Source organism: Centruroides vittatus, unplaced genomic scaffold, assembly GCF_030686945.1.
Source record: "Centruroides vittatus isolate TY-2023 unplaced genomic scaffold, ASM3068694v2 contig_1168, whole genome shotgun sequence".
NCBI classification, from domain to species: domain Eukaryota; kingdom Metazoa; phylum Arthropoda; class Arachnida; order Scorpiones; family Buthidae; genus Centruroides; species Centruroides vittatus.
In genome coordinates this window covers 1899113-1926652 of record NW_027120749.1, presented here as the reverse complement: position 1 = coordinate 1926652, position 27540 = coordinate 1899113, and the positions used below count along the sequence as shown (strand labels likewise).

General features: G+C 27.1%; 1 protein-coding gene across 1 annotated transcript in view; it reads left to right on the top strand.

Moving 5' to 3' along the window:
• LOC136981671 (serine/threonine-protein kinase 10-like) overlaps window positions 1-27540 on the top strand; it is a 73257-nt gene that overhangs the window by 17635 nt on the left and 28082 nt on the right. The window contains exons 3-10 of the mRNA XM_067278013.1: window positions 4634-4832; window positions 7501-7573; window positions 17196-17390; window positions 17714-17795; window positions 19586-19699; window positions 22707-22827; window positions 24407-24608; window positions 26045-26163. Of these exons, the coding sequence (XP_067134114.1) occupies window positions 4634-4832; window positions 7501-7573; window positions 17196-17390; window positions 17714-17795; window positions 19586-19699; window positions 22707-22827; window positions 24407-24608; window positions 26045-26163 (1105 nt within the window). The remainder of the gene's footprint in view (window positions 1-4633; window positions 4833-7500; window positions 7574-17195; window positions 17391-17713; window positions 17796-19585; window positions 19700-22706; window positions 22828-24406; window positions 24609-26044; window positions 26164-27540) is intronic.

Genomic DNA, 27540 nt, shown 5'->3' with positions numbered 1-27540 from the left:
GATGGTTAGAGCAGATGGAAATTTATAAGGCCTTCCAATCATCCCAGCTGATAAATGCAAAGGACGAGGTGAAGTTATCGCTAGCATGGCAGGCCCTACTGCAAAAAGCATAGATGGAGTAAAGGAAAGGAAAGATGCTGGTCTTTTTATTGAAGGGTTTGAGCTGTTTAAGTTTTTTAAGATTTATAAAGTGAACTTGGGAAGCATTTTTTTGGGTCAAGGTTCTACAGAGGCTAATGGAACAATTTTGAATTTTCGAATGGCACACGATTAGGAGTATTCAATTTGTTGAACACTGATTGGAAGAGAATTTAGGCTTGAGAATGGACCCAGAGTGGAGTTCGAAAACTTTCGCCGTAGAAAATTAATTAGACTTGCATTAGTTATTAGGTTTGTGTTGAAGATTAGTTTTTAGTAATTTACCAACTACAGTAATATAATATGTGCTATTGCAAAAACTTCTAGATATTGAAAACACTCATTAATTATAATTTTTCTATTGTCAAGAAATTTTAAATTACTGTACAATTTTTTGAAAAATTTGTCTGAGTTGGGAGGTCCAAGTTAGTGTGAATATACATTGTAAATGGACTCATTTTGTATGCTAAATACAATTATTATTATTTTTTTTTTTTATTATGAATACATCTTGTATTATTTGATAATTTCTAGAAGTTTTTGGCCATGTTGATGCTCTTGTAACTTTTTTGCCAATATTTGTTTATTGTTTATAATTTTTAACTATTCCATTGGATTTAATAAAATATATATATAATAAAAAATGAATTAATACACAAAGAGAATTATTACAAGTCATAATATAGAAAAAGGACTTCATGATAATTTTGGAAATCCTCTGTATAAAATTTCACAATTTTTAAGTGTAAACTTTGTTATTTGATATTTTTTTTTATTTAAGTAATCCTGCATGTTGTCGCAAATTTGCTCATGGATTTTAGAATATTAAAATTTTCAAATTATTTTATCCTTTTTCTCAGGTTTACTTTAATGAAAACTGATAGGACAAGGAAGAAAAAAATTGCACTAACTTTCCTATCAACCAGGTGTCATGATCATTACTTTCAGACTTTAGCCCTTAAGACTGTCACTGTGTTTTCTTTTTATAGATTAATCTTTGTATTTAGTAAAGTTTATTTAAACACTTTTAGGTAAGTGTTATTAAACTTTTTTAACTGTAGGTATTACTTACATGAATGATTATGTTACTTGTGAAAATGACAAATGAAATACAGTGGTGTCTCGGTATTTGAACAGTTCCTAATTTGATATCCAAACATAAATTCTGGGAAAAAAACCTCTTGGTACTTGACTGAACAAACATGACCCTTTAGAACAAATTTCTGAATAACATATTTTTATTTTAATTTGTCATCCATAAAAATGATGATAAAAATAAAAAAAATGAAGATGTTGCTGATATTTCTGATCAAGATTAACAAAAAAGCTGAGATGACGACAATATTTTAAAAAAAGAAAATGCCCTCATTTAACTAAAATTAATATTAACAGTACTTTTATTAATAATTCTGATTGTTAGTTAATTATTAATTGGAAATAAAGTATTTGATTGCTTTAATAAATATATTTCTCTTAAATTAATTAAAATATCTAAAAATAGTCCGAAATGCATTTTGGGTTTTTCAATTTCCATACTTATGTAGTCATCTTATTGTACACCCCATTTTTTGTTTTATTAAATGTTTTTTACTTTGATTCCTGAGTGTTTGTGCCATTATCATTGGTGTAATAAGCCCTTACTATTATCTGCCAAATGGTTATAGATATTTTAACTAATTTAATTTTACCTAGGGCTAAAAGCAATTTCTGTAATAATTTTGTTATATTTCTCTTGTAACAAAAAATAATAGTATACTTTTGTCAATTTCTGGAACCTAATCCCATTTTTTGCATTAGTCTTTTGTTTCGTATAGCATGAATTGGCATAACACTGCACTTTTTTGGAATGGAACTACTATGTTATACAAGGGATACCTGTATTTAAATTTTTTGCAAAATTTTATTTGTAAATTTCTGTTTTTAACAGTATTTTTTGAATACAGATTATTATATAAACTAATAAAGCACCTGATACTTATGTAATAAGTATTGAGAAATACATAAAGTAAATGAATGAAATAAACATTTTTGTATATAATATTTTACTAAATTGAAATATAATAAACAAGATAACTTTGTACAGTAAAGAAATAAGAAATTATTTTACATATAATTATGCTCAGATGTTAAATAACATTACTTTGTCTTTTTTGTTGATGGCATTATCTATTTTTCTTATTGTAATTTCTTAAAATCCTATTAAAATTTTCTCTTCATTTCAAATAGTTTATAAAATTGAAATTTCTTTTCCAAGAGAATAAAGTAAGTGAAGTTATGACTCATTTGTGATGTGAAAAACTAAGATCTGTATATAAATTTGAAGAAAAAAAAAATAAAGCTTAAAACACAATATTGAAAATCACAGTCTAATAAAAACAAAAACTTGTCTTGATTTCCTGTTATGTTTAAAAAAACTAAATAAAGAATTCATTGTAAACAACTAGTTAAGGAAGCTCCCCAAATATAAATCCAATTTTAAATTGTTGTTCTTATAGAGAGAATTTTTTAGAAAACAAGAGATTATATATCAATATATATTATCAGAAATCAACTAAAGAAAACATTTTTAAGAAAGAATTTTCTCTTGATTTCTGATAATGATATATAACTCAAGAGTTTGAGTTTTTGTTCCAAGTAAAATAGTTTTAATTGCATTATAAATTTTAGTTGGGAAGAAATATTAATGAAAAGAAAGCATACTTATACCTTCTAAGAAACCAAAATAAATTCAACAACACCAAAATCAAAATAACCAAAATGAAAAAGGATAAATCAAGAGTAAAAATAGTGAGGTTGTGGCTGAAGTTTTCAATGCAAAAATGTGTATGTTGGATGTTCCATGTAAGCCTAGAAGTTCGACAATGGTGTTGGGAATGTCGAGCATGATTCCACTGACTTCCAAACATCATTGTCAAACTTCTAGGCTTACAGGAAAGCGGCACTGAACATCTGACATACATGTTTTTATGTTGAAAATGCTGGTTGCAACCTTGCTAATATTTTAAATTTATTCTGTAATTTTTAGATTTGTAACATTCATAATGAATTAAAATGCATACTTGTTTGAACTTCTTGAAGTATATTTAGTTCAAAAAATTAGAGAATTAAATGTCTTGCTATTGGGTAAAACACTTAATTATTTATTTATTTGTTCTGTTTTAATATTATTTTTAAGACAAGAATACATAAAGTATTGATATTATATAAAAATAATAAAATATATATATAGTATGGAATGGTAGAAAATTTATGTATAGATACAGAGAGCTGAGACTGAAAAAAAGCCAACTAATAAATAAATTGAATAGCGACGATAGTGCAAAATGACAGAAGCCATAGTAATGTAGTGAGAGAAAGAATAGATCAATCATTAATAATAATAATAAATGGAGAAAGCATTATTTTATATTTTAAAGCAAAACTTATAATTTATTTTATGTTACTTATTCTATTTCATTCTGTATTTAAATTTTATTTATAATTTTCATTTTAGAATTTGTTTAGAAATGTTAATCTACTAGTATTGATGTTGATGCATTTAAACTATTCTTTTTCAACCACTTTATGATATTTAATATATTAATTTTAACGTATTGTACAAATATAAAAATTCTTGTTTATATAAATAGTAAGAATGCAATAGTGTGACTGGCAATATTTCTTTTATATTTTTTATCAGACCTATCAAGGAAGGAGTAAATAAAATTGTTAAGTATATAAGTATGGATAAAATCTTGATGAGATGACAGGAGAAAACTTGTTAGTATTGTTTCTCTAATATTTGTAAAAGAGATATCTTTAATGATGCTGAAGAAATAAGAATATAAATCAGCAATTAGTTTTGATTAAAAAATAAATCTCCTTTCTGTTGTTTTTATAATTTTATAAATTCTGCAATAAATGAATTTAAAAGATCTTTCACCTATGTAATTATTTATATAGTTTTTCAAGGTCATTAACAGTATTACTTGAATTTTATATACCTAGTTGTATTTAATATTTTTTTATTCAGCAGTTTCATTATTAAATTTTGTTTAATTATTAATAATTTATTTTTAATATAGTGTTAGTTGGGATAAATGCATAAATTGATATTTTGATCTTTTTTATTATTTAATTAAATTAAAAACTAAATAAGATTAAAGTAATGATAATAAATTTAGTTTAAGTATAATATTAAAAGAAAAATTAAATAATCATAATAAGAAATTACTAATAAATACATTGACAGTAAAGCAATATTAAGTATTAATGTTCATAATCCAAATGCATTCAGTAATTTGTTTGTGGAGAAATGTTAAAATTTTCATAATATGACTATTAATTATTGAAGTATTATTTTTTAAGTTTGGTAAAGTTTGTTTATAATTATAAATTAGGATGCTATAAGTTATAAATTGTTTATTTTTATATTAAAATAATTCTTAAATATAACAATTCTTAAATATAACAATTTTTGTGTAATATATTTAATTTAAAATCTTTTTATTTGTAGATGTTGATTGAATTTTGTGAAGTGGGTGCAGTAGATAGCATAATGATTGATCTTGAAAAGCCTTTAACTGAGAAACAAATTCAGTATCTGTGTCATGAAATTTGTCAAGGTTTATCATATCTTCATAAAAATCGTGTAATTCATAGGGATTTGAAAGCAGGAAATGTGCTTCTAACACTTGATGGAGAAGTTAAACTTGGTATTACAGTTGTTGTTATTTTAGTTTTTATTGATAGAATAATTCTTTGAGATAAAAATCAGGGACAAAATTATTACATAAGTAAAAAAATTTTCTTTATTTAATTTGTTTTTAATTTATTACTTCAATTCAGTAGAAGTTTTATTAATCCAACACATGGTTACCAGAATAATGTTGGATTATTGAAGATGCTGGATTATACTAGATGATTTTGCATTTACACAAAATTTAATAAGTTATAGTCTGAATGTTGCAGAATTGCTGTACATTTTGTACCAGTGCACACTTCTGTATGTTTCTGAGTTGTTTACGCATGCTCTTTATTTAGTCTAAAGATAAGATAGGGCATGACTAAAATTGTGTTAAAAGTGAAAAATCTGTGAAAATGTTAATGAGCATGTTATTGCAAAAAATCAACATTTACAATGGTTTGTGTTCATATACTGTAATATTTATTTACCAGACATATATTGTATTCATATGATTTATAAAAGTTATACATGTTCCAAGTATGAGAAACTTGTTTTTATGTATGCTCTCCCTGCTTTACAAGGAAAGGAAAATACATTAGTTGTGCATTTTACTAAATGCAAAATGCGCTAGTTGTAATGAAGTGAAATTTGTTCAGAACATTATAGTATAGATTATGTATAGTTTACCTAATTATGTAATTACATTGAGGCCCTTTTAATTATTCTTGAGACAATGTTGATAGAACTGCTTCATTCAGTAGTCAGATTATATTATCAGTTACTTTTAGAGGGTGCCAGATTACCAGACATTTTGGATTATTGGATGTTGGATTAATGAACTTCTACTGTATTACATTATAAAGTATTACTCATTATAATTATTTTAAAAACAGGAAAAAGAATATAAAATTAATATTTTCTTGTATTAAAAGTTTTATGTATCTTATTAACTCAAATAATTTTTCAAAAAATCAAAATAAAAGATGCTAATTACAGTTACTTTGAATATAAACAGATATATAAATATTTATCTGTAGTAAGACATCCACATGTTGATGTTTTACTACATCAGATATGTTTGAAATAAAATTCTTTGTAACAAGCTCAATAATTTTTAAATTGTAAGAGTTAAATATATTTGAAATTTATAGGATTTAAGCAATGTTTTACAAAAGGATTTGTGTATATAAAACAAACTTTATATTAGATTGAATTTCTTTGAAGAAGATTTAACATTTGAAGAACATTAAAATATAAAATTAATATATGAGATATTAATACAAAATTCTTAAATTATATATAAAATATGATTATCTTACTTTTATAAATTATTTATCTTATTTTGAACATAAAATTTCTATAAATATAATGCAAATAAAAAAATTTTCTAAATAGGAATAATATATATTTGTTAATTGTATAAAACAGTGATCCTAATCTTTTTTGTTTCATAAATTACTTTAAACATAAAATTTATATTCAAAACCCACTTAGGTGAACTTGATATAAAAATTTTGTACTTAATATTATCATCTTAGAATAATTCCTGTGTGTTTCTTTGAAAAATTTCTACTAGTATTTATTAATATTTGCAAAATTTACATTCAAATACACAAGCAATTATCTTATTTATCAAAGTATTTAACTGCTTTATGGTGTTAAAATTATTAAGAACATTCAAGCAAAATTTTACAAATATTTTTTGAGTTTTACATTATTTAACATCATTTAATTTATTTTAATTTTCAAATTATACATATAATTATAAGTACTTTTGATACTAATGATACAGACAGACAGTTCTTTAATTAATTAATATAACTTTGTGAATGTGTGTCAGTGCTATTCTATATAAATAATTCACAATAATTCCAATTTTCTCACAAAAAGTCTCTCTTTAAGAATTAAAAATAAGTATATTGTCTCAAACATATTTATATCACAATTTCTGTCATGCGTTAATTATTCATTATTAATGAAATATGTTATGATGGTAGGAAGAACTTTAAATGTAATGTAAACTTAATTATACTTTTAGACTTTATTTCTGAAAACAGTTTATTGTTAAATTGTATTTGGCAACATTACAGAATTTTTAGAATGAATCCATGCAAACTATCAAATGGAAACCACTGGTATAGAAGAAAAATATTAACACATTTATATAACTGTATATCTTGCCATAAATTTGCAATAAATTAAAATATATATTTACAAGTCTAATTAACTTTTTTTCTTACAACATACAACAATAATTATTACTTGTCTTTGCATTTAAGGAACATATCTTGTTTATTTACATAACTTGTATTTTATTTGAGTTAGTTTTGTAGAAATTTTATATTCAGAATTTTTATTAATTTTATGCTAATCATGCTTTCATATAGTTTAATAATTTTATATTTTAATCTTGTATATTTAATTTAAATATTATTTGAAAGGAATTTGATCAAATTTAAAAATACATTAATTTTAAAGATATATTCATATAAATTTTGTAAGCATTTAATTCTTTACACTAAGAAGATTTTAACTTCAATTTAAGAATTGTTTTTATTTTCAAATACTAATTAAAAAAAATACATAATTTGATAAATTTGGTAATTATTTTATTAAGTTAATTATTTGATTTAAAACTTTTAATTTTGCTTTAAAGCAAATGTTTGGTGATAAATATTACTTTAATAATTTTTTAGCTGATTTTGGAGTATCTGCTAAAAACAAACAAACATTACAAAAACGAGATTCTTTTATTGGTACACCCTATTGGTAAGTATTATAAGTAGTTTATTTATCTATTTATTTACACTTGTTAAGTAATGCTATATAACATGAGATTACCACCCACAACAAATAATTATTAACTGTTGCTTTATTTTAATAATTTTACTAAAAAATTTTACATTACAAGAGCTCCTCTACTTACAAACTTTCAGGCTTAGGAACAATTTGACCATACACCTAAAATTTAAATTTCCTGCAGATTCTCAAGTTCTTTTGCCAGTTGGGGGGATGATGCTGAAGTTGGTCTTTGACTAGTAATAAATAATTAATGTGGATATATTTCAATCACATGTCATCAATTTTTGTTTTTACATGAATTTTCATGTTCTGTTGCTGCTATAAGGTGGCATTGAAGTTAGATTAGAGTAACTGTTTTTCACTGTTTGAAATTTTTATAAACTTTTATGATCAGTACTTCAAAAATGCATCCAAAATGTAATAGTAAATCTAGCATGCAGATAAATGCAAGAAGTCTCTCTCTATTACCACAGAAACTAAACTTGACATTATAAAACTAAGTGCATTAAAGGTGGAAAAAAACTGCATTTGAAACACCTGCTACTAAGCAAGCAGTAAACAAGAGACTTTAATGTGCATTGTTAGTGTTTGAGACTTAATTGTACTTAATAGAATACATTAAGTATTTTATTAAGTACAATGAAGTCTCAAACACTAACAATACATGGTTGTTCTCTGTACAAATGTACAGTACCTTCTAGGTTAGTTTTTGACTTATGCCAAAAACCTCAAGAATCTAACCTGTACATAAGTAGGAGAGTACCTGTACTATAAAAGTTGTTAAATATTTCATAGAAACAATTTTCACTAATAAATACCTATAAGATTAAATATATCTTCCATAACCTTTAGATTTCCAGTACAAAACAAAGTAACATTTTCGATGTTTAACCGAGATCTTCATCAAGTTCTTTGTTGTTTTTCAAAAAATGGAATGTCAAGAATATAGAACGTTTTTTGAATACAAAAATTATTTTTCTCCAGTATGTAGTAACGAACAAAGATTTTGAAATAATTTACTAGACAGAAATCTTTCATAATAATGATGTGGTTTATCTTCCAAGGAATAATATATAACTACCAATGCAGATGCTCATCACAAGTATAGCACCATGCATGAGATACATTACTATCTTATGTGTGGTGCCATAGTTACTATTACATTACTATCTTTGAAATTAATACCATTCCCAGATTTGGTTGCTTTGTAAATCTGAGAGTTTCCAAGGCCCTGATGTGGACCGTTTTGAATGATTTTTTTTTTTATGAGACTGGTGTTATTCAAGTTGGCTCTTACATTGGGGTCCATGGCATATGTTGACAGGGGCAGTAATGTTTTTTTTTTTTTTTTTTTGTTAATGTCATATTTATGTTCAGCAATCCTTTTTTGAATAGACCTTTTGGTGGATCCAATGTAGACAAGATCTCTTTGGAACCTGTGATCCCTTATTGGGATACTGTACCCTTGGTGTTCTTAAATTATCCGGTGTGTCTTAAGCCAATTTGGTGCCCTTTTTTAGTGCTGTTTCCTTATATAGGGAATGCAGGTTTTTGTTGTATTGTATAACTGTGTGTTTCTTATTTGGGTTCTGGTCGGGACTCAAAATGGATCCCTCCTGTTCCATGGAGGTGTGAAGCCCTGCATTTATATTATAGAAGTTACAAGCTAAACCATGAATTAGGTTTCTTTTGTATCCATGATCTGCGGCAATGTCCTCTGTGTGTCTAAGTTCTTTGACCACATCCTCCCATTTAGAATTGTAAGTGAATGCCACAATCTTACATGGATATGGGTCCTCAGACTCTGCCGGTATGTATAGAGGTAGGTACCCAGGTTTGTAGTATATCCTTATTTCAATATTGCTTTCAATGAGCTGAATGGTGATGTCTAAAAAATGCACATTGGATTTTGATAGCTGATCAAGTTTGAGGGTGAGACAATTCATGTTGTGTAGAAAAATTGTTGACCTTCAGCTCATTTTTCCATGTGATAATCACATTATCTATGTATCTTCAGTATAAAATAATATTGGGTGTGAAACTGGGAATGACCTCTCTCTCTAATTGGCATAGAACTAATTCACATAAGTTGCCCAAAATAGGGTTTCCCATGGGTACTCCCCTTTTTTGAAGATGTGTAGTGTTGCCAAACCTAAATAGTGACTTGTAGCACATTAGATATATGAGTTCAAGTACATGTTTGCAGTAAGCTATATTTGGCAAGTAAGATGTCTCTAAGGGCACAGAAACAGGGTTGGAGTTTAATAGATGGATATAGAGCCTGAAAATCAAGTACAGTGATGTAGACGTTCTCTGTTATTGGTTGTCCTTTTCCAATAAGGGATCACAGGTTCCAAAGAGCCAGGAGTATATATTGGTCCATATGACATAGTTCACCTCAATGTGTTGATTAGCTCTTTGGAGTTCCTCACTGTTAAGGCATAATTTTCCAGGTGTTCCACTAGTGTGTGGGGTATCTTATTTTCTAGAATTTTAGTTGGAGCTCTAGCTTTATCCAGGATTGGTCTTGAGTGCAGGTGTAGGCTTGTGTGTTTTTGCAGAAGCAAAGAGTCTGGGTGTATGTGGTGATGCCACCACTGCCCTGTTTAGGCCCTGCATTTTTGTAAGAGGTGTACTCGTGAAATGTACAACCTGCACTTGTAGCTTGTTCACATAATTCTCTGCAACCAGCTAACAGTCTGTATCTACAATGTATTGCATCAACATTGTATTGTATGTTGCTTCTTTGAGTAGAACTAATGCCCTGTTTTTATCTGCTCTTATCTGAGGTCAGAATTAATTTTATTAAGAAACTGTATAAAATTTGAGAAAAAAACTCTGCCTCCTCTGACAAGAGATAATTAAAGAATATCCAAAGAACATTTAAAACAGGACTAGGTTATTTTAATTATTAAACATTAACTGTAAAATTTAAGTTACCTATATACAGGTATACCTTGAGTTACATCATTCTCGATTATACATTGTTTGTCAAAAAGGTATATGGAATAATAAAAATCAAGTTTAAGTCATTTTATTCAACTTTACATCCATCCGCCACAAATATTGAAGTCGTAATATCACTAGAAAAGTGTTAAAAGCACATAAAATCATATTAAAATAGGTACATTTACAGTAAATGTTAATATAATCATTATAAATCCTAGAGAACGAAACATGAAAACATCTGTGTTTCTGTGTTGTCATCTTATTTAGCGGTCTTTAAGTGCTCATTATTGGCGTTTTCCACTGTAGTTCCAATATCTACCATTTGGCGTTGTCGTCAGCGCCACTTGATATTGGTAAATTTAACATAAATTAGTTTATTTTCTACTATCGCAAAATAATTTTAATAACTATTTGTTATTTAACCTTAAAAAATCATCTTATTTTATAATGTCTTAGAGAAACCACATTCACAAATAAAGAGTTTGCGATGTACTGTAAACATCACCAAATTGTAAACATGTACATTTACATGTACTGTACATACATGTATTTGTAAATTTAGATCACTTTTTTTCTGTACTATGTTAGTTTTTAATATAGTACTAAATATAATACAGTATAAAATTTATTTGTTTGTAAGCTTAAAATAGATTTTTATTAACCACATATTATTAAAAATGCATTTATAAATAAAATACAGAACTGGGAATGGTAATTTGTGGTTTAGCCTAGTGACAAGTAAATTTGACTTACGTCGCCTGGAACCAATTACCAACTTAAGGCAAGGGTATACCTGTATACCAAATGCATGTTGCCAAATTGAGAATGCTTTGGTCTCTTTAGTGATGATTATACAATTCTATCTGCATAAAGTTTATTTATAGTTTACAATTCTATCCCAACATGCATTGATGTTAATGTCATTACTTACATTTTTCTTTCTTTATTACTGCAAAATGTTCTTTAATTTTTCTTTTAACAGTGTGTTTTTCCTTATACAAAATTACAATATTTTTTATATTAATGTAACAATTTGTTTCACCACAATGTAAATACCATGATGACATCATAACTCTTAATCTTACAGCTGCTTGATACTTATTTTATCACAAGTAAAAATATCTTGTAAACTATTCCAGCTGTTTTAAGTTTCTTTTCTTCTTTTTCTTGTTAATAATCTTGATACTCTATTCTTTTGAGAGGGAGCAAATGCTATAGAAAATTTATTAAATTCATTCTTACATTACTTAGATATAACAATTAGAAGAGTAGATGAAAAAAATATCAATTCCTTAAGTATGAAAAATTATGTAATGTTAAAAAATATCTATTAATTATAAATCATACCTTTAAACTTTAACAAGTAAATATATTTATAATGGAAATAGAGAAACTGTTATCACAAACAACATTAAAGAAAAGATATAGAGCAGATATTTAAGAAATATTTGTTAAATGGATAACCTAGAAAACTTTTAAAAAGTGGTGTAATAAGTATGTTTCAGATAGATTTAAAGTTAAAACAAAACCACAATTTTTTCAATGTTTTTGTTTCCCATATATAAAAGGTTTATCTTTAGATTATTATATAAACAAGAAAAAAAAAGAAACATGTTTGGATGTTCTTTAATTACCTCTGATGTTGGAAGAGGCAGAGAGTTTTTCTTGAATTTTATACAGTTTTATATATATATATAATATATTATTTTTGCAATTTCAACAAAACTGAAAAAATTTCTAAAAATTAGAATGAGTTTGCACTTTTGTACAATAACATTTTTAAATGCAATACTAAGAAAGAAAATATTAAAAAGATAATTAGTTCTTGTCATTTCATTTTACATAAATTGGGGATTTATTTAATAAGTAATGATTTATGTAACACTTATTAAATCAATAATAAGCATGAATAGTTAAAAATTTAACATTATTTTGTCAAATATTTGATAAAATGAAAGATGAATGTTCTTTTTAACGATTCTTAAAAAAATATTCAAATTTTAGCATATAACATTTTATATAATACTATGAGTAATTTAAGTGAATGCTTTGAATTTCTTTTCTTCTTTTCATTTTATCATTATTAAGTAATTATTTATTTTAATGTTATGTTAAAATTTTTAAATACTGTAATATAAAAAAATAAAATTATTGATAATGTCACAAAGAGTTTTTGTGACTGTCTTTTTTATGTGTAGTTTGAAATAAAATTTGAGGAAAGATTTATAATGAGTTATAATGTATTCATGCAATTTTATCAGAACTAGAAGAATAATTTAGAAGAAGGATAAGTTTCATATTTTAATGTTTGAATGTTATTCTTTATGCATGTTTCACCAGAATGTAATTTAAACAATAGTAAGAGATTTCACTTCAAAGATTTAATTTCAGAGACCTTACTGCTGCTGTTCTTATTTTTTGAATATTTTTAAATTATGCCTCATTCTATTTGGTACAATATAATCCAAAATGTTGAGATATATATATATATATCTCAACATTTTGTTGCAAAAGTGTTACAATCAGTCTACAAGTCAATTATATATACAGTAAGACCCCACTTAACATGGGGGATGCCTTCCTAGACAACAAAGCACTTAGCAAAACAGCATTAAATGATAATTTTAACATAGAGTAAATTGGGAAAGGGGAACACGTGACCAAAAAAAAAGAAATTTTACTATAATTTTAAGTTATATTAATTTGCATAATAATATATGTTGCTAATATATGGTCCTGGCTTTTCTGAAATTCTTGTTTTTTGCAATAAAGTTGTGTAGTTTCATTTGTCGTGTTATTTTCCTTAAGCAAATGTCAGTAGCAAAAGATCACATCCAAAATGCTTCATCTTGCTTTTGCACTCCTTTCAAAATCCGGATCATTCACAATAATTTGATCAATGATTTCGGTTATCATTACCAAACTTTTACTAAGGAAATCTGTAGAGAAATTCTTTGGATTCTTCATTTTCAGAATCTCTATTTCCAGTTGTACATGAATTCCTTGTTCTGCCAGTTCTTGAAGGTTGTCATTGGTAAGGCTCTCACTGGAAACCTGCATTAACTTTTCAATATCCTGCTTGTCTACATCTCCTAGTCCTGCTGTATTGATTAGGTCGACAATTTGGTCAACCTAATGATACAGCAATAGGCTCTTCTCATTGAGAATTCTTGGATACCTACAGCCATAACTTCTTCCACACTTCGTTCATGCATTTATCAGTTAATTCTTGCCAAGCAAAGTCGATATTGCCTATTGCATCTGCGATGTTATATTTTTTCCAAAATTACACCAAACAAACATAGATTTAAGGAAAGTACAGCACTACGATGAATTACCACCTTTTGCTGATTGGTTTGTGTTCATAAATAATTGTATTATATACGAATAAATGAAATGCTGTAATAATTTGAATCGGCATAAAGTTCGAGCATTTTTTTCAGGCTTTGAGTAGACCACGCTATATTGAATCAGTGTTAATTGAGGCAGTGTTAAGCGGGTCTTACTGATACTGTGATAATGCTAAAAGTCTGCAAACTTAAGTCAGGCAAAAATGATGGTCTGCAAACTTAAGTCAGGCTGAGAGACATCAGTTGGTTTACAGAGTTTTCAGAAAAAAAACAGTGTTAAGTAATATGTTCTGGCACTGAAATAGCAAAAATATGATACTGTTTCCTAGCATATTGGAAAAAAATTACCAGTTTTCTGTTGATAGGCAAACTAATCTGAGAAGTGCTGTCTTAGAGTATCTTAATAGATATACAAATGTATGTAAAGTGTATTTCATTTTCTTGTTTGTTGCAACACACAGTGATAAATTAACGACCCTCTCATTTACTACTGCTAGGAGTTTTGGATCCTGTGCATAAATGTCATCTTTCGTGTTTATCAACCTATGTAACAGAGCATACATCTGGCATCTGGTATTCCTAATTGCTTTTCTGAGACACAGCTGTTGCAGACATAGAAGAAGCAAATTACATCCTACAGGCAATTGTATGCAATAAATAGACATTGGAAATGCTTCATTGAGGCAGCATTGATTTAGAAAACCCAATTTAGTCCTTGCTTTATGTATTTTAAGGACCAGTTTCCTATATTGTTTGGCCAGCATAGCCATAGGTATATCAATATATTTTCTTTCAACTGGATAAAAATAGTCAATAAGAAAAAAACACCTTTAAAAATCCAGCAAAAAAATTTTTACTAATAAAAACGTTTTCAAACAGTTTTACCAATCTTCATCAGTTAAGATGACACAGATTGTGAAAATAGAATGCAAATTTAAAAATAAATGTCAAGCAGAATTCTAAAATAAATATATAGATACATAACTGAAATCGTAGTTGTGAATAATAAATAAATAACTACCGAAATAAATTAAACAATAAAAAATAAAAAATAGACGAATAAAAACTCCGTAATAAATTAATATTCATAAAAAGACTGCCATGTGGTAGCCAGTTCGTTGGTGTCTCTATGGTTGATGCAACCCGTTTTTTTATGCACTTTAAATATCTCCAATTTTTCTAGATATCGCATAGTATTTATATTTGATGCTGGTTTGATGATAGAAGCATGCTCCCATTGCACTTGAATGTCTTGATGTTGTGCGTAAGCCACCAGTGTCATGCTATCAAGATTTTTATCAATAGTATATTTATGTTCTTTAAGCCGTTGCTGCAAGTTGCACTTAGTGGTACCCATATAGACCAGCATTGATATGAAACGTTGGTCGATTATCGGAATGGAGTAAATTTCCACGGTTGAATTATGTTTATACAGTTGTTTATTGTTCCTTAGAATTCTGAATATTGTTGGGTTGCGTCGATATATAATCTGGAGATTACCAGGTCTGGCTGCTTTCTTATGTATTCCTCTTAAAAGTGGGAAATAATTTACAACCATCCTTCGTTTCTGGACCCCAAATCATTGTGACGACTTGCGGTTTGAAATGTTTCGATCAACTTCTGAATTATTTTTATTGGATAATCTTGTTGTTATGTGATCTTTAAGATGTAACTCAGCTCTGTTAAGGTGTCATTTATGCTGATATAATGTGTATATGCCCTTCTTATTAAGGATTTGAAGGCTGCCAATCTGATGTGGAAAGGATCCACAGAGTTATGTGGAAATAAAATGGATTGAAAACAAGGTTTTCTGTATACTTTGGTGCAAATTTCACCATATTTGCAAGATATGGAAATGTCCAAAAAGTTTACAGATGTTTCACTCTCCTGGTCTAATTGTAGGAATAATCCATAGGGATTATCATTGATCGCTGTTAAAAATTGCTGCAGGTTTGGTTTTCTATTCCATAAGATGAAGATATCATCCACATACCTAGCATATACAATAATAAGGTGTTGGATTAATTATTATGCCTTTGTGTCCTTTATCTTAATTTAAACTTATGTTGTCTACTGGTACTTTATCAATTAACAGGACTTATTACACTGGATTTATGGATGCAGAAATTAACTCTCACATTTCAGAAATAATATTGTTTATTTAATTCACCTGAAACATCCAGTCCCTACAGTAACCACTGCAGTTCACCACCAGTGGTTACTGTAGGGACTGGACATTTCAGGTCCCTCTTTCCTGTAAGTATACTTTGTTCTCAAATTCAAAGAATGAAGTATAAGATACAAGATGCGCTAGTTCTAGTATATGATTGTGATGTTTATGTGCGTCATGGATGTTGGCAAACACGAAGTCCCTTATAGCACAAAAACAAGGATGTATCTTTATAAAGGGATACATCAATTTGAAGTCAAAGACAGTCATGTATTCCTTGTCTTCCAGAGAAACAGCACTGAGACGTTCTATAACTTGCAACGAATTGTTAACTGAAAGTGGATGGTAAGGTTCTACCAGGCCAAGGCTGGTAGAATTTGACCAGCTGTTTTTCAATCAAGAATGTCGGTGAGTTACATTTCTCGATCACAGGACATATTTGGTTTCCTGGCTTGTGTGTCTTGGCGAACGCGAAAATTCTTGGTGTTTTTTGGTGCATGGATTGTGAAGCTATGCATATGTAAAACCTTGCTAACGGAGTGGAGGTGAATCTCTTAACCCTTTGTTGTACTGATTCTAAAAAGTTGACGGGTTCCAGTTGGCATTCTGTGGTTGTAACAAATTCTCATAATTTCTCATTGTAGGTAGATCGTTTAGGCAACACCACTCTTTTTGATTTATCCGCTTTCATCAGAACAATGTTATTATGTTCCAACCATTGGCATGATTTGCATATAGCGTTCCAAAAGTGTCACGTGCCTGTATTATTGCTTTTCTCATATGTTGTCTGGAAGTTGGTTTTCCAACAAAAAAAATCTCAATGTGTGTCATTCATACCTTTAATGATTAATTCAATGTCTGGTATGAAGGTTTCTGACTGTGGCATCAGGTTAGGAACATAAAGAGGACTGAATTTTAAGACGTCCAGAATGATTTGCGGGGGTACTATGTCATCTCATGTCATTCTTGTTTATCATAACTTGTTTTGAAAAATTTTGCAGTTAAATGATATCGTTATGATTTTATTATATTAAAATAAAAGCTAATTATTGTATTTATTAATGTTAAAATTGAAATTAATTTTATAATTGATTGAAATAAAATTATACATTTAATTTAGGATGGCACCAGAAGTAGTATTATGTGAAACATTTCGAGATAATCCTTATGACTATAAAGCTGATATTTGGAGTTTAGGTATAACTTTAATTGAATTTGCTCAGATGGAACCACCTAATCATGAAATGAGTCCTATGAGAGTTCTTCTAAAGATACAAAAATCTGATCCACCATCTTTGGAACAACCATCAAAATGGTATTAAATTAAATTTATTTTCATGATTTTAAAAGATAAAAAATCTATATGTAAATTATAGTTGTGATACTTGTAACTAAATCAATATTTGCTAGTTTGAAATTATTTAAGAAAAATAAAGATAAAAATGTATATAAAATTTTAAAAATATAGTATAAATGCTAAATATTTACAATTAATTCAGGATCTGAGTTGACTCTATATAATTCTGTATAATATAAAGTAATGAAAAATTTATCTTTATATATAATATATTTGAATTTGAATTATATTTATCAATTATCTAAAATTTATATTTACATTTCACTATATTTTTTTAATAGGACTAAAGAATTCAACAATTTTGTTAATCTCTGTTTGACAAAAGATCCTCAACAAAGACCAACAGCAAATGAACTACTAAAGGTAATATTTTAAATTAAAAAAATAAATAATGGAATAATATATAGTATATAATCAGTATCATGCTATCATGTGTTTAAAATTCTTATTCATAAATATTCTTACTAACATACAAAATAGTTTATAATGATTAATTTATTGAAATTTTAATTAGTTCATTATTTGATGCTCTACCATTACATGAAGAAAATTAATTATTATTTATTTATTTCAAACTTTTTAAGTAGAATTTGTTTATTTTTTATCAATGGACATTGTTATCAGAATTAGAATGTTCTAAAATTTATAAGTTAAAACATACTCATAAAATCCTACTTATTATAATTAGTGTTTTGGTTATAGTTATCATTATCTTCATTTAGATAGACATTTTTAAATACTGGCTTTTCTCACCATCAGTCTCAACAATCTATAATTGTTATCAGCTATCATTACATATCAATCAATGCTTTAAATATTAAATGTTTATCATTTTAATTGTTATTTGCTTGCAATACAATAGATTAAATTTTTGGAATTTCTTACTTTTAATTATATGTTGAATAAATTACTGTTAATTAATAATATAATAGAATCCTGATTATCTGAGCTCCAATTAACCAAGGTTCTGCATTATTCGAGACCAACCCATAAGTGAATACACTACTTTTTTTATATGAAGCCTTTGAGGACCTAAAGTGCTAATCCTCAGAATCATGTTTATGAGGTAATTGAGTTTGAATGTTTGAAAAAAATTCCTAAAATGAAAAAAATGTTGAGATGACATCACATCTACAGGTAATGTTTGGAGAGCAAATATATTAACACACCTATTCATACAATTTTAGGATTTTTTCAAACATTCAAACTCAATTATCTCAGAAATGTGATTCTGAAGGTTAGCACTATATGTCCCTGAGGGCTTTAGCATTACAATTTTTTTTTTATAAAACATCCCTACTCACAAAATTAAGCATTTTGCCATTTTATAATAATTAATTATGCAAAAAGTTTTTTAATAAAGTATCATAACAGATGATATTACATACAATTTTAAATGTTGATGCTGGGAAAGTTAAGCAACTCATTGCTGGATTTTTCTTAAAACTATTTTATGTATCAGCTGTATAATAAACGATGTAAAAAATATTATTATTATTTATGTGATTAAATTCACTAAGGTATAAAAAGAGGCTTAAAAGTGCTTCCATATAAATCTTATATATTTATAATTTTTAATCTGAAGAAATCAGGGCTATCCATTTTATCCAAGTTTATGTTATTTGAGGTAACATTGGTCCATATTACTTTGGGTAATTGGGGTTTCTAATGTAATAAGTGTAATCAATAAATCATTGTGTGTTCTAACTGCTTATTTTTAGGAAATGATAAAGTAATTGTGAATTAGAATTAAATAAAACAATATTTTATTTTGAATCTTTATTATTTATTTACTTAATTATTTAAAAATTTTTGATGATCTGATTCTTAAACTATTTATAAAATAATATTTATTTTGGGCAAGCGTTATATCCATAATAATTTTTATTTAAAAAAAATTCAATAAATTTGATTTATCAAATAAAATGTTAAAAACTGTAAAGAGAGCTATAATTTTACATATGATGATGATATATATTTTAAATTGATAATTAATTTGTTTCCTTTCTATGGAAAAGAATACGATTAAAAATACTATTTATATATAAGTTATTACATTAATAAAACTTTATATTTTTTTTATTAGTTAAATGCTAGACTATTTTAGTGTTAAAATACATAATTTTAAGTATAATATGAACTTTTCTCTGTAGCATCCTTTCCTCCAGTCATCACCTATAGATCGTAAATCAATTTGTGATTTGATAAGTGAATATAAAGCTGAAGTTGTAGAAGAAGTAACTGAAGACAGTGATGAAGCACAAAATGTTTGTTCTTATTTCTTTCATTTTTCCAATTGTATTAATTTAAAAAACAAAATGATAATTTTAAATTCATTTCATAAAAAAATAAGTTTTAAATAATTTTTTCAGTCTTTTATTTTTATTTATTACCTGTTTCATTAAATATACATATTAAAGTATTTATATAAATTTACAGTTACAGTATATTTATACATTGTTATAAATTCTTCAAACTGATTTTGAATAATATGTTAATACTAAAAATTCCCCTGTCAAGCATGACAGAATACTTTTTATGAGAAAGTAGAGATTGAAGAATTGAGAAGAGTAGAGATTTCAAGAAATTTGAGAAGAGTTGCTAATATTTCTACAAATTAAATAGTTTTTACTATCTGTTAAAATATAAAGAGCAACAAAACAAAATTTCACCTGTAGTGGACAAAAATAGTAGAAGTTATAGAGAATTCACTTACATACACATAAACAGTTGATAACTTTTATACTAAAAAAGTATTAAAATCTTTCTTTATGAAATGTTTTTTATACACTACATTCTGAGTAAGCACACTATTGTCTTTTAAAAGGTTTCCTTGTTTTCATCTTTTAGTAACAGACATCTCAATATTGTTTTGGTTTCTTGAATAGGATAAAGCAACATAGAATAGGCCAATTTTATTCTTACTCTAGGCATTTTTTTAATTTTTTTATTTTTGGTTTGTTTTTTGACAAAATAGTGAGTGTTTTTAATTCTACATTGATAAAACAAAGATGAATTACATTTATTATATGTTAGATGAACAATAACACTCTAAATAATGGGCTCATCAGATTGCTACTTTTGATTGGATAGTAGAATGTCATGTAGTCACTATGGAAAGATTTTTTAAAAATTTGTTATAGAAGTGACATAATTTGGCTATTTTTTTTTACAGTTTAAACTTTAAAGTTAAGGAAGTAAGTTTAAAATACACCATTTGCCAAAATATTTAAAAATGCAACATAAGAGAAATTCCATTGTCAAACATGAACAAATGACGTCACTGCAACATAAATGCAATCATCAATCCAAAATCAATAAAACGTTTATTCTATAGCTAATATTTCTGCAAAATAAGTAGCCTTTACTTTCCATCAGAACATAAAATGAATATAACCAAAATTTCATCTGAATTGGACAAAACTTGCAAGAGTTATAAGGAATTCATGCATATGCACACATGATGACTTTTATGTTATTAATGTGTATAAAATATTTTAAATAATGTTAACGTTGTATCAAATTTTTAGCTTTATTAAATATGATAAAATGTTACACTAATAATAAAAATATTTTGTTTAATAGTTTAAATATTTTTGAGCATATTATTTCTTCATTTTATTAGGTAATTATTTGATAAAGTATAGTTTTAAAATAGTATAAAAGACAACTTAAGATGACTTAATTAATTATATTTACAAATTTCATTTTAATTATGATGTAATGTTTAGCATTCTTTTTATAGAAAATATTTATTTTTTAAACTGTTTTATTTAGTTGATACTTACAGAGCAAGTGCACGTTTCGTCGTAGAGTCCCTCATCAGTCAACATTAACATATTTTCACTATGCATACAATGTTTAAACCCAGGCGAAGCATGTATCTTGTTTTTATATGAACTGGGTAATTTCCTTTACATACGATATTTATATCTAGTATAAAACAATACATAAGAGTATAAGCTATAAATAATAAAATATCCCAAAAATATTTTCCAAAAAATATCTCAAAAATACGATTAGAATTGGAAAACTTCTTTAAAAACACTGACAGGAAATAGGTTAACCGATTACCTGTGGTATTGTTCGTAATTTCTTTGCTTATTTTACGGTATCCAGGTGTAGACTATAGTTGTATAATAAATGATTTTTCACAGGTACATGAAGGTTCTTTTTTCATTAGTGTCGTACGACTGTTTCGTCTTCGTTGTCTGCACTGCGGCGTGGCACAAATTTGCATATTTGGGAAGTTATTGTAGACGGTTAGCAGCAATGATCCCAGCTTATATTAATACATACAATGTGTTTTATAGTATTTTTAACCAGTTTTCGTTTATTTTTATGCTTAGATTTTTATTAATGCAATTGTTGGTGGTTAGGATTGAAACGCTTTCTTTAAATTTCCTGGAATACATATTCTTTTCTTTGTATAGAATTTGAACGTTATTTTTATCTATGTTGCAGTCGTATTCCAGGAAATGTAAAGAAAGCGTGTCAATCCTAACCACCAACAATTGCATTAATAAAAATCTAAGCATAAAAATAAACGAAAACTGGTTAAAAATACTATAAAACACATTGTATGTATTAATATAAGCTGGGATCATTGCTGCTAACCGTCTACAATAACTTCCCAAATATGCAAATTTGTGCCACGCCGCAGTGCAGACAACGAAGACGAAACAGTCGTACGACACTAATGAAAAAAGAACCTTCATGTACCTGTGAAAAATCATTTATTATACAACTATAGTCTACACCTGGATACCGTAAAATAAGCAAAGAAATTACGAACAATACCACAGGTAATCGGTTAACCTATTTCCTGTCAGTGTTTTTAAAGAAGTTTTCCAATTCTAATCGTATTTTTGAGATATTTTTTGGAAAATATTTTTGGGATATTTTATTATTTATAGCTTATACTCTTATGTATTGTTTTATACTAGATATAAATATCGTATGTAAAGGAAATTACCCAGTTCATATAAAAACAAGATACATGCTTCGCCTGGGTTTAAACATTGTATGCATAGTGAAAATATGTTAATGTTGACTGATGAGGGGCTCTACGCCCGAAACGTGCAAATGGCACGTATCAACTAAATAAAGATGGAAATAAAGCCAAGTATTTGATAAAGTATAGTTTTAAAATAGTATAAAAGACAACTTAAGATGACTTAATTAATTATATTTACAAATTTCATTTTAATTATGATGTAATGTTTAGCATTCTTTTTATAGAAAATATTTATTTTTTAAACTGTTTTACTTTAGGATACTTACAGAGCAAGTGTATGTCGTTCCTCTCATTTAAGTGTAGAAAGTGAAGTAGCAGAAGATAATCTGTCTAATCTTAGTGAACCTTTAGAAGAAATTAATAAAAGTCCCATAACTGGTGAATATTGAAATTATTGTGTGTTCGTCTAATTTTATATGTAAAATAAAATATATTAAATAATTACAATTTCAATCAAACCTTGTTAATACAAAGCTTATAAAGAGACTTAAAAACTGGCACTTTATATTAACAAGGTTTGTATTTAGCAAACTTGACAAAAATTAAGTCATACTATCAAATGTCAAAAGCTAAATTTTCTCCCTGTTATTTCACTAAGTTTTGTTGTCTATTTTTAAACATGTGTTGCTCCAAACAAAAGCATTGTTGAGATATAGTGGCTTGAAGAAAGAATCAATGCTCATTTTTTGACATAGGTTAGAATTGGTAGAATCACAATTAAAACTACTGGATATAACAGGTTAACCTAGCTGCCAATAAATCTGTGAGCTAGATATGCATAAAACTACAAATTTAAAAATAATTCATTGTTTGGTTAATGGAAATCGTTTGTTTTTAATTTTAAAAAATTTGATGACTGGATAACAGGTTATTGTTAGCAGGCTGCTGTGGGAAACTGGAAATGAATATGGTGGATTTCAAAACCCAGGAATTTTTCAGGATGGACTATTCTAGATAGGTTGGGCTCTGTTTCTCATCATCTAGCTGCCCAATTGTGCACTTGGCCAAATTCACAATGGAATTGCTAAATAAGACCTTCTTAGTATCCTTAGGTTGGAAAGAGTAAAAAATAACTTCATTTCCAATGCACATGTCAACTGTCTTAATCATTCAATGTTGTCAGAATACAATGCATATAAGAGAAATTATAATCATTGATGTGGCATATGTCTGCACTGTCAATAACAGCAAAAAAATTGACATCATAAGTATTATGACCAACATTAAAGTTGAAAAAGTTCTTCTGGTTGTAATGTTGCCCTTATGATTGGGGAAACTGTAATCAGTGTGATTTGTATTAAACAACATAATATAATTGAATCCTTCTATACGAAAACAGCACATTTTCAAAATGACCAGTTTTCACTTTTTTCTTGAATAACATAGTAAAATGTTCTATTCTCCATATTGTCATAATATCTCCATTTTTATCTGAATAATGTGTGACATGTTGTTACTATTTGATGAGTTTGCCTGAGTTTGTTGAGTAACTTATAAAACATTGAGCTTCCTGAAAAATTGAAATTTTTGTCATATGAGGTTTTTGTATAAATCAATTCATTTCTGATTAAGTTTACAGGACATTAACATAGTTCATATGACATATTAATCAATATTTCATATTAACCAAACTCGTTAACACTGAAATACCTATTTTTGTCCTCAAGATTGCAAATCTACTTCATATGATGTGGTCTTTGCATAAAACAATAATGTAATAGTGGAGTTTGACTATATATAATTTAACTGCAAATAAAATTTACACAAACAACAAGAATTACTTTAATGCTAATTATTTACATTAAGTTTTTGTATAACTTATATGTATTATATTATGTTTCATTTATATTTTATTATTCTCTGGATATTATGTTATAAAAGCATAAGATTTAAAAATAATACATTTTTAACTATTAAAAAGAAAATGTAAATAAATATTACTATTTCAATGTTCCAGAAAAGAAATCAAAAGCACCATTACCTCCTCCTAGTCGAGCAAAAGAGTCCTCAGGGAATCATGTAAATGATCATAAAGAAGAAGAAGAAGCAAAAGTATCATTTAATAATAATTTGTCTGATAAAGTGATAGATAAAGAGAAGCAACTTACAAATGAATCATTAGAAGAAACAAATTACTCTCAAAATGTTATTTTAAATAGGTAATTTAAAATTACTTTTTTTATTATTGTAAAATAGCTGTATTCTGAACTTTAAGTAGAGATAATTCTTTTTTATATTTCTAATTGAAGTTGTGGTCTTATGCATCTTAGTATATTGTGAATTGTAAAACTGTATATGTATTTAGTGTTAAGAAATGTCAATTTCAATTTTGAATTAAAAAATCAGTAATGAATCATTTTCATATAAGAAAGACAATTCAATAAATTATTAAACTGTTTGATTATTTGTATATTAGGATAGATAGAAAACTTAATCAGAAATCAGCTTTTGGTTCAGTTTCTGTTTTACACTTTGTGCCAGAACATACATACATAAAAATTCTGGCCAAATAGGAAATGCCACTGCCATTATCAGTGCTACATTTTATTAACTTTTTCTTTCATATATCTATCCCTTTGTACCTTCCATTTTTTCTCCACTGCCTCTGCTATAATTTAGAAAATTTAAATTAATAGACTTGTATTTCGAATTGAAATAACGTGCGAGCTAAATACTATATATCAATTCTACTAGACCTACCTGTTATTTGAAATTTAGCACCTATGGCTGTTCATAAGCTTTTTTTTAAATACAGTGTATTTATACATGTCACTTTTTTTGTCATAAAGACACTGATATGGTTGAAAGGATTCAATAAAGTCTTCTATTTCATTTATTGTTGTTTCTTGGAGACCATCACAATTGTAAGGTTAACCACCATTGCCACCATTATTAGAATAAAAACCATGTGTCACAAAAAAGACACTGAATATGGTCACAAAAAAGACACTGAAAGACACTGAAAGACACTGAACATGTGTCACAAAAAAGACACTGAAAGACACTGAAGACCTGAACATGTGTCACAAAAATACTTCTTTTTATTGGAAGAATTTTGGTGTAAAAAGTAGACATGCTCTACTCTTTTTTCAGTTATTTTTCAGCTTTCTGTTCTATCCTAGATTTTATGCCGAATTTTACGCACGTGTGTTCCTGGCCCAACATGGTCTTTTTGGATAGAATACAAAAAAAACCAACATAATCCAAATACAAAACAGCTTAGTCAATCTTAATTTTGTTATAGATGTGAGAAATTTTATTTTGGAGTATTTATTATAATTTATTATTTAAATTTTTAAGCCCTGTGTTTTTTATAAATTGTCCTAAATGATAAATGAAAAAAGCAAAAATATTTACTAAGAGTTTTATTTATATTTATCGTTGATGATGAAATTTTTCATTATTTTTAGAGAAATTAATATGATATATAGCTATTTCTAACACTGGAGTTTGCAAATTCAATTTATTATAAATGTTTGTAGATTATAATAATTCTAAGTAGTAATTATTTTGAAATTTAGTAGATTTGAATTTATATTTAAGTAAATATATTTTTGAAGTTTAAAAAATTCATTATTTATAGTTTTCTTTACAGCAATTTAAAAATTCATTCAGAAAAAGAACAACCTGCATTATCACCTCCACCAGTATCAAGTACATCTTCAACTCCAGTTTCCAGTCCAATTCAAGCGGGTGAAGTTGTTGTTGTGTCAAGTAAATATTTTCAATAAATTAAAATATTAATTTTATATAAGCAATTTTACATTATATATATATATATACACAATGTAAAATTGTATTTTTTAAATTTTCTATGACTAAATAACTTTTACAGGTATATATGTATAGAAGCTTCTTGACCTTATAACAACATTTGATGAATCCATTGTAGGTTGAAAATATTGCAAGTTGAATATTAATAAATAAATATATTATATATATCTGAACAAAATGTGTGATGTATGATAAATATATATGAACATAACATGTGATGCCATTTCTGACAAATGTTTCCTGTTTAGCAAATTCCTCTTGTCAGTCCAACATGTTGAAAATTTTAATTTTCCATGTTTTGTAGTATGAACCAATTTTTCTAAGCAAATAAGCTTTCTGGTTTCTCATTAATTCTCACTATTTGCTGACAATTTGACCTAACATTTAGAATGATTCTTCATTCTTTCACATGATAGAGTTTTGGCAGAAAGAGATATGTACAGTATGTGACAAGTCCATTGACAAAATAAACAAACAAAACTTGATAAGTTGTTAAAAAGTATATAGTGAGTTTAAAAGTGGATTCTGATGTCTTCCTCTTCTTGTTCTATATGTGTATCATCAGAAAGGACACCTTATGATTCCAAACTTCCGGTTTCAGTCCTTTATTTACAGATATTTACAAAGTATGCATTGTGAACACAGAGATATGTCTAGTAGAATGTGATTACATTTAGATATAATAGACTACCTTTTTCACCTGATTGTCCTTTTTTTAAAGGATTTAGTAGATCTGAAGGTTGACAGTATGGAGCTGGGCCAGTAATTCTCTTTCAGGTCCACCTTCACCAGGACCCCTGACTAATTGTGTTAATTAGACATAATGAACACAGACCCCTCCAGCAAAACCTGTTCAACCAAGCTGAAGACTAATCACTTTGTCTAAAATAGTCAAGCATAATTTACATAATGATTACTTTCATATTGTTTTACTTTTCCTTTTACTTGTTGTTCAAAGATATAAAGTACTGTACATATAGTAAATTGAAACTTCTTTGTTAAGAGTTACACATACAAATTTAGTTATAGTGTTAATTTGTGTCCACTGTACTTTTATGACAACTACATTCCCTTTGAAAGCAATTCAAAAGTATATAAATTGCATCTATTTTACTGCTGAAAAAGTATGTATATTGACTTGGTTGAACATAATTCAAAAGTAGTTTCACTTGTACAGGTTTCTCACTAATATATTTTTTCAGTTTCCTTGAAAGACATAAATAGGTTCCTCTATAGTTCAGAAATTGTTTATTTTGTACTTACTGAAAATTATAATCAAGATCAGAAACACAATGGCATTCACCCTTCATGTAGTTT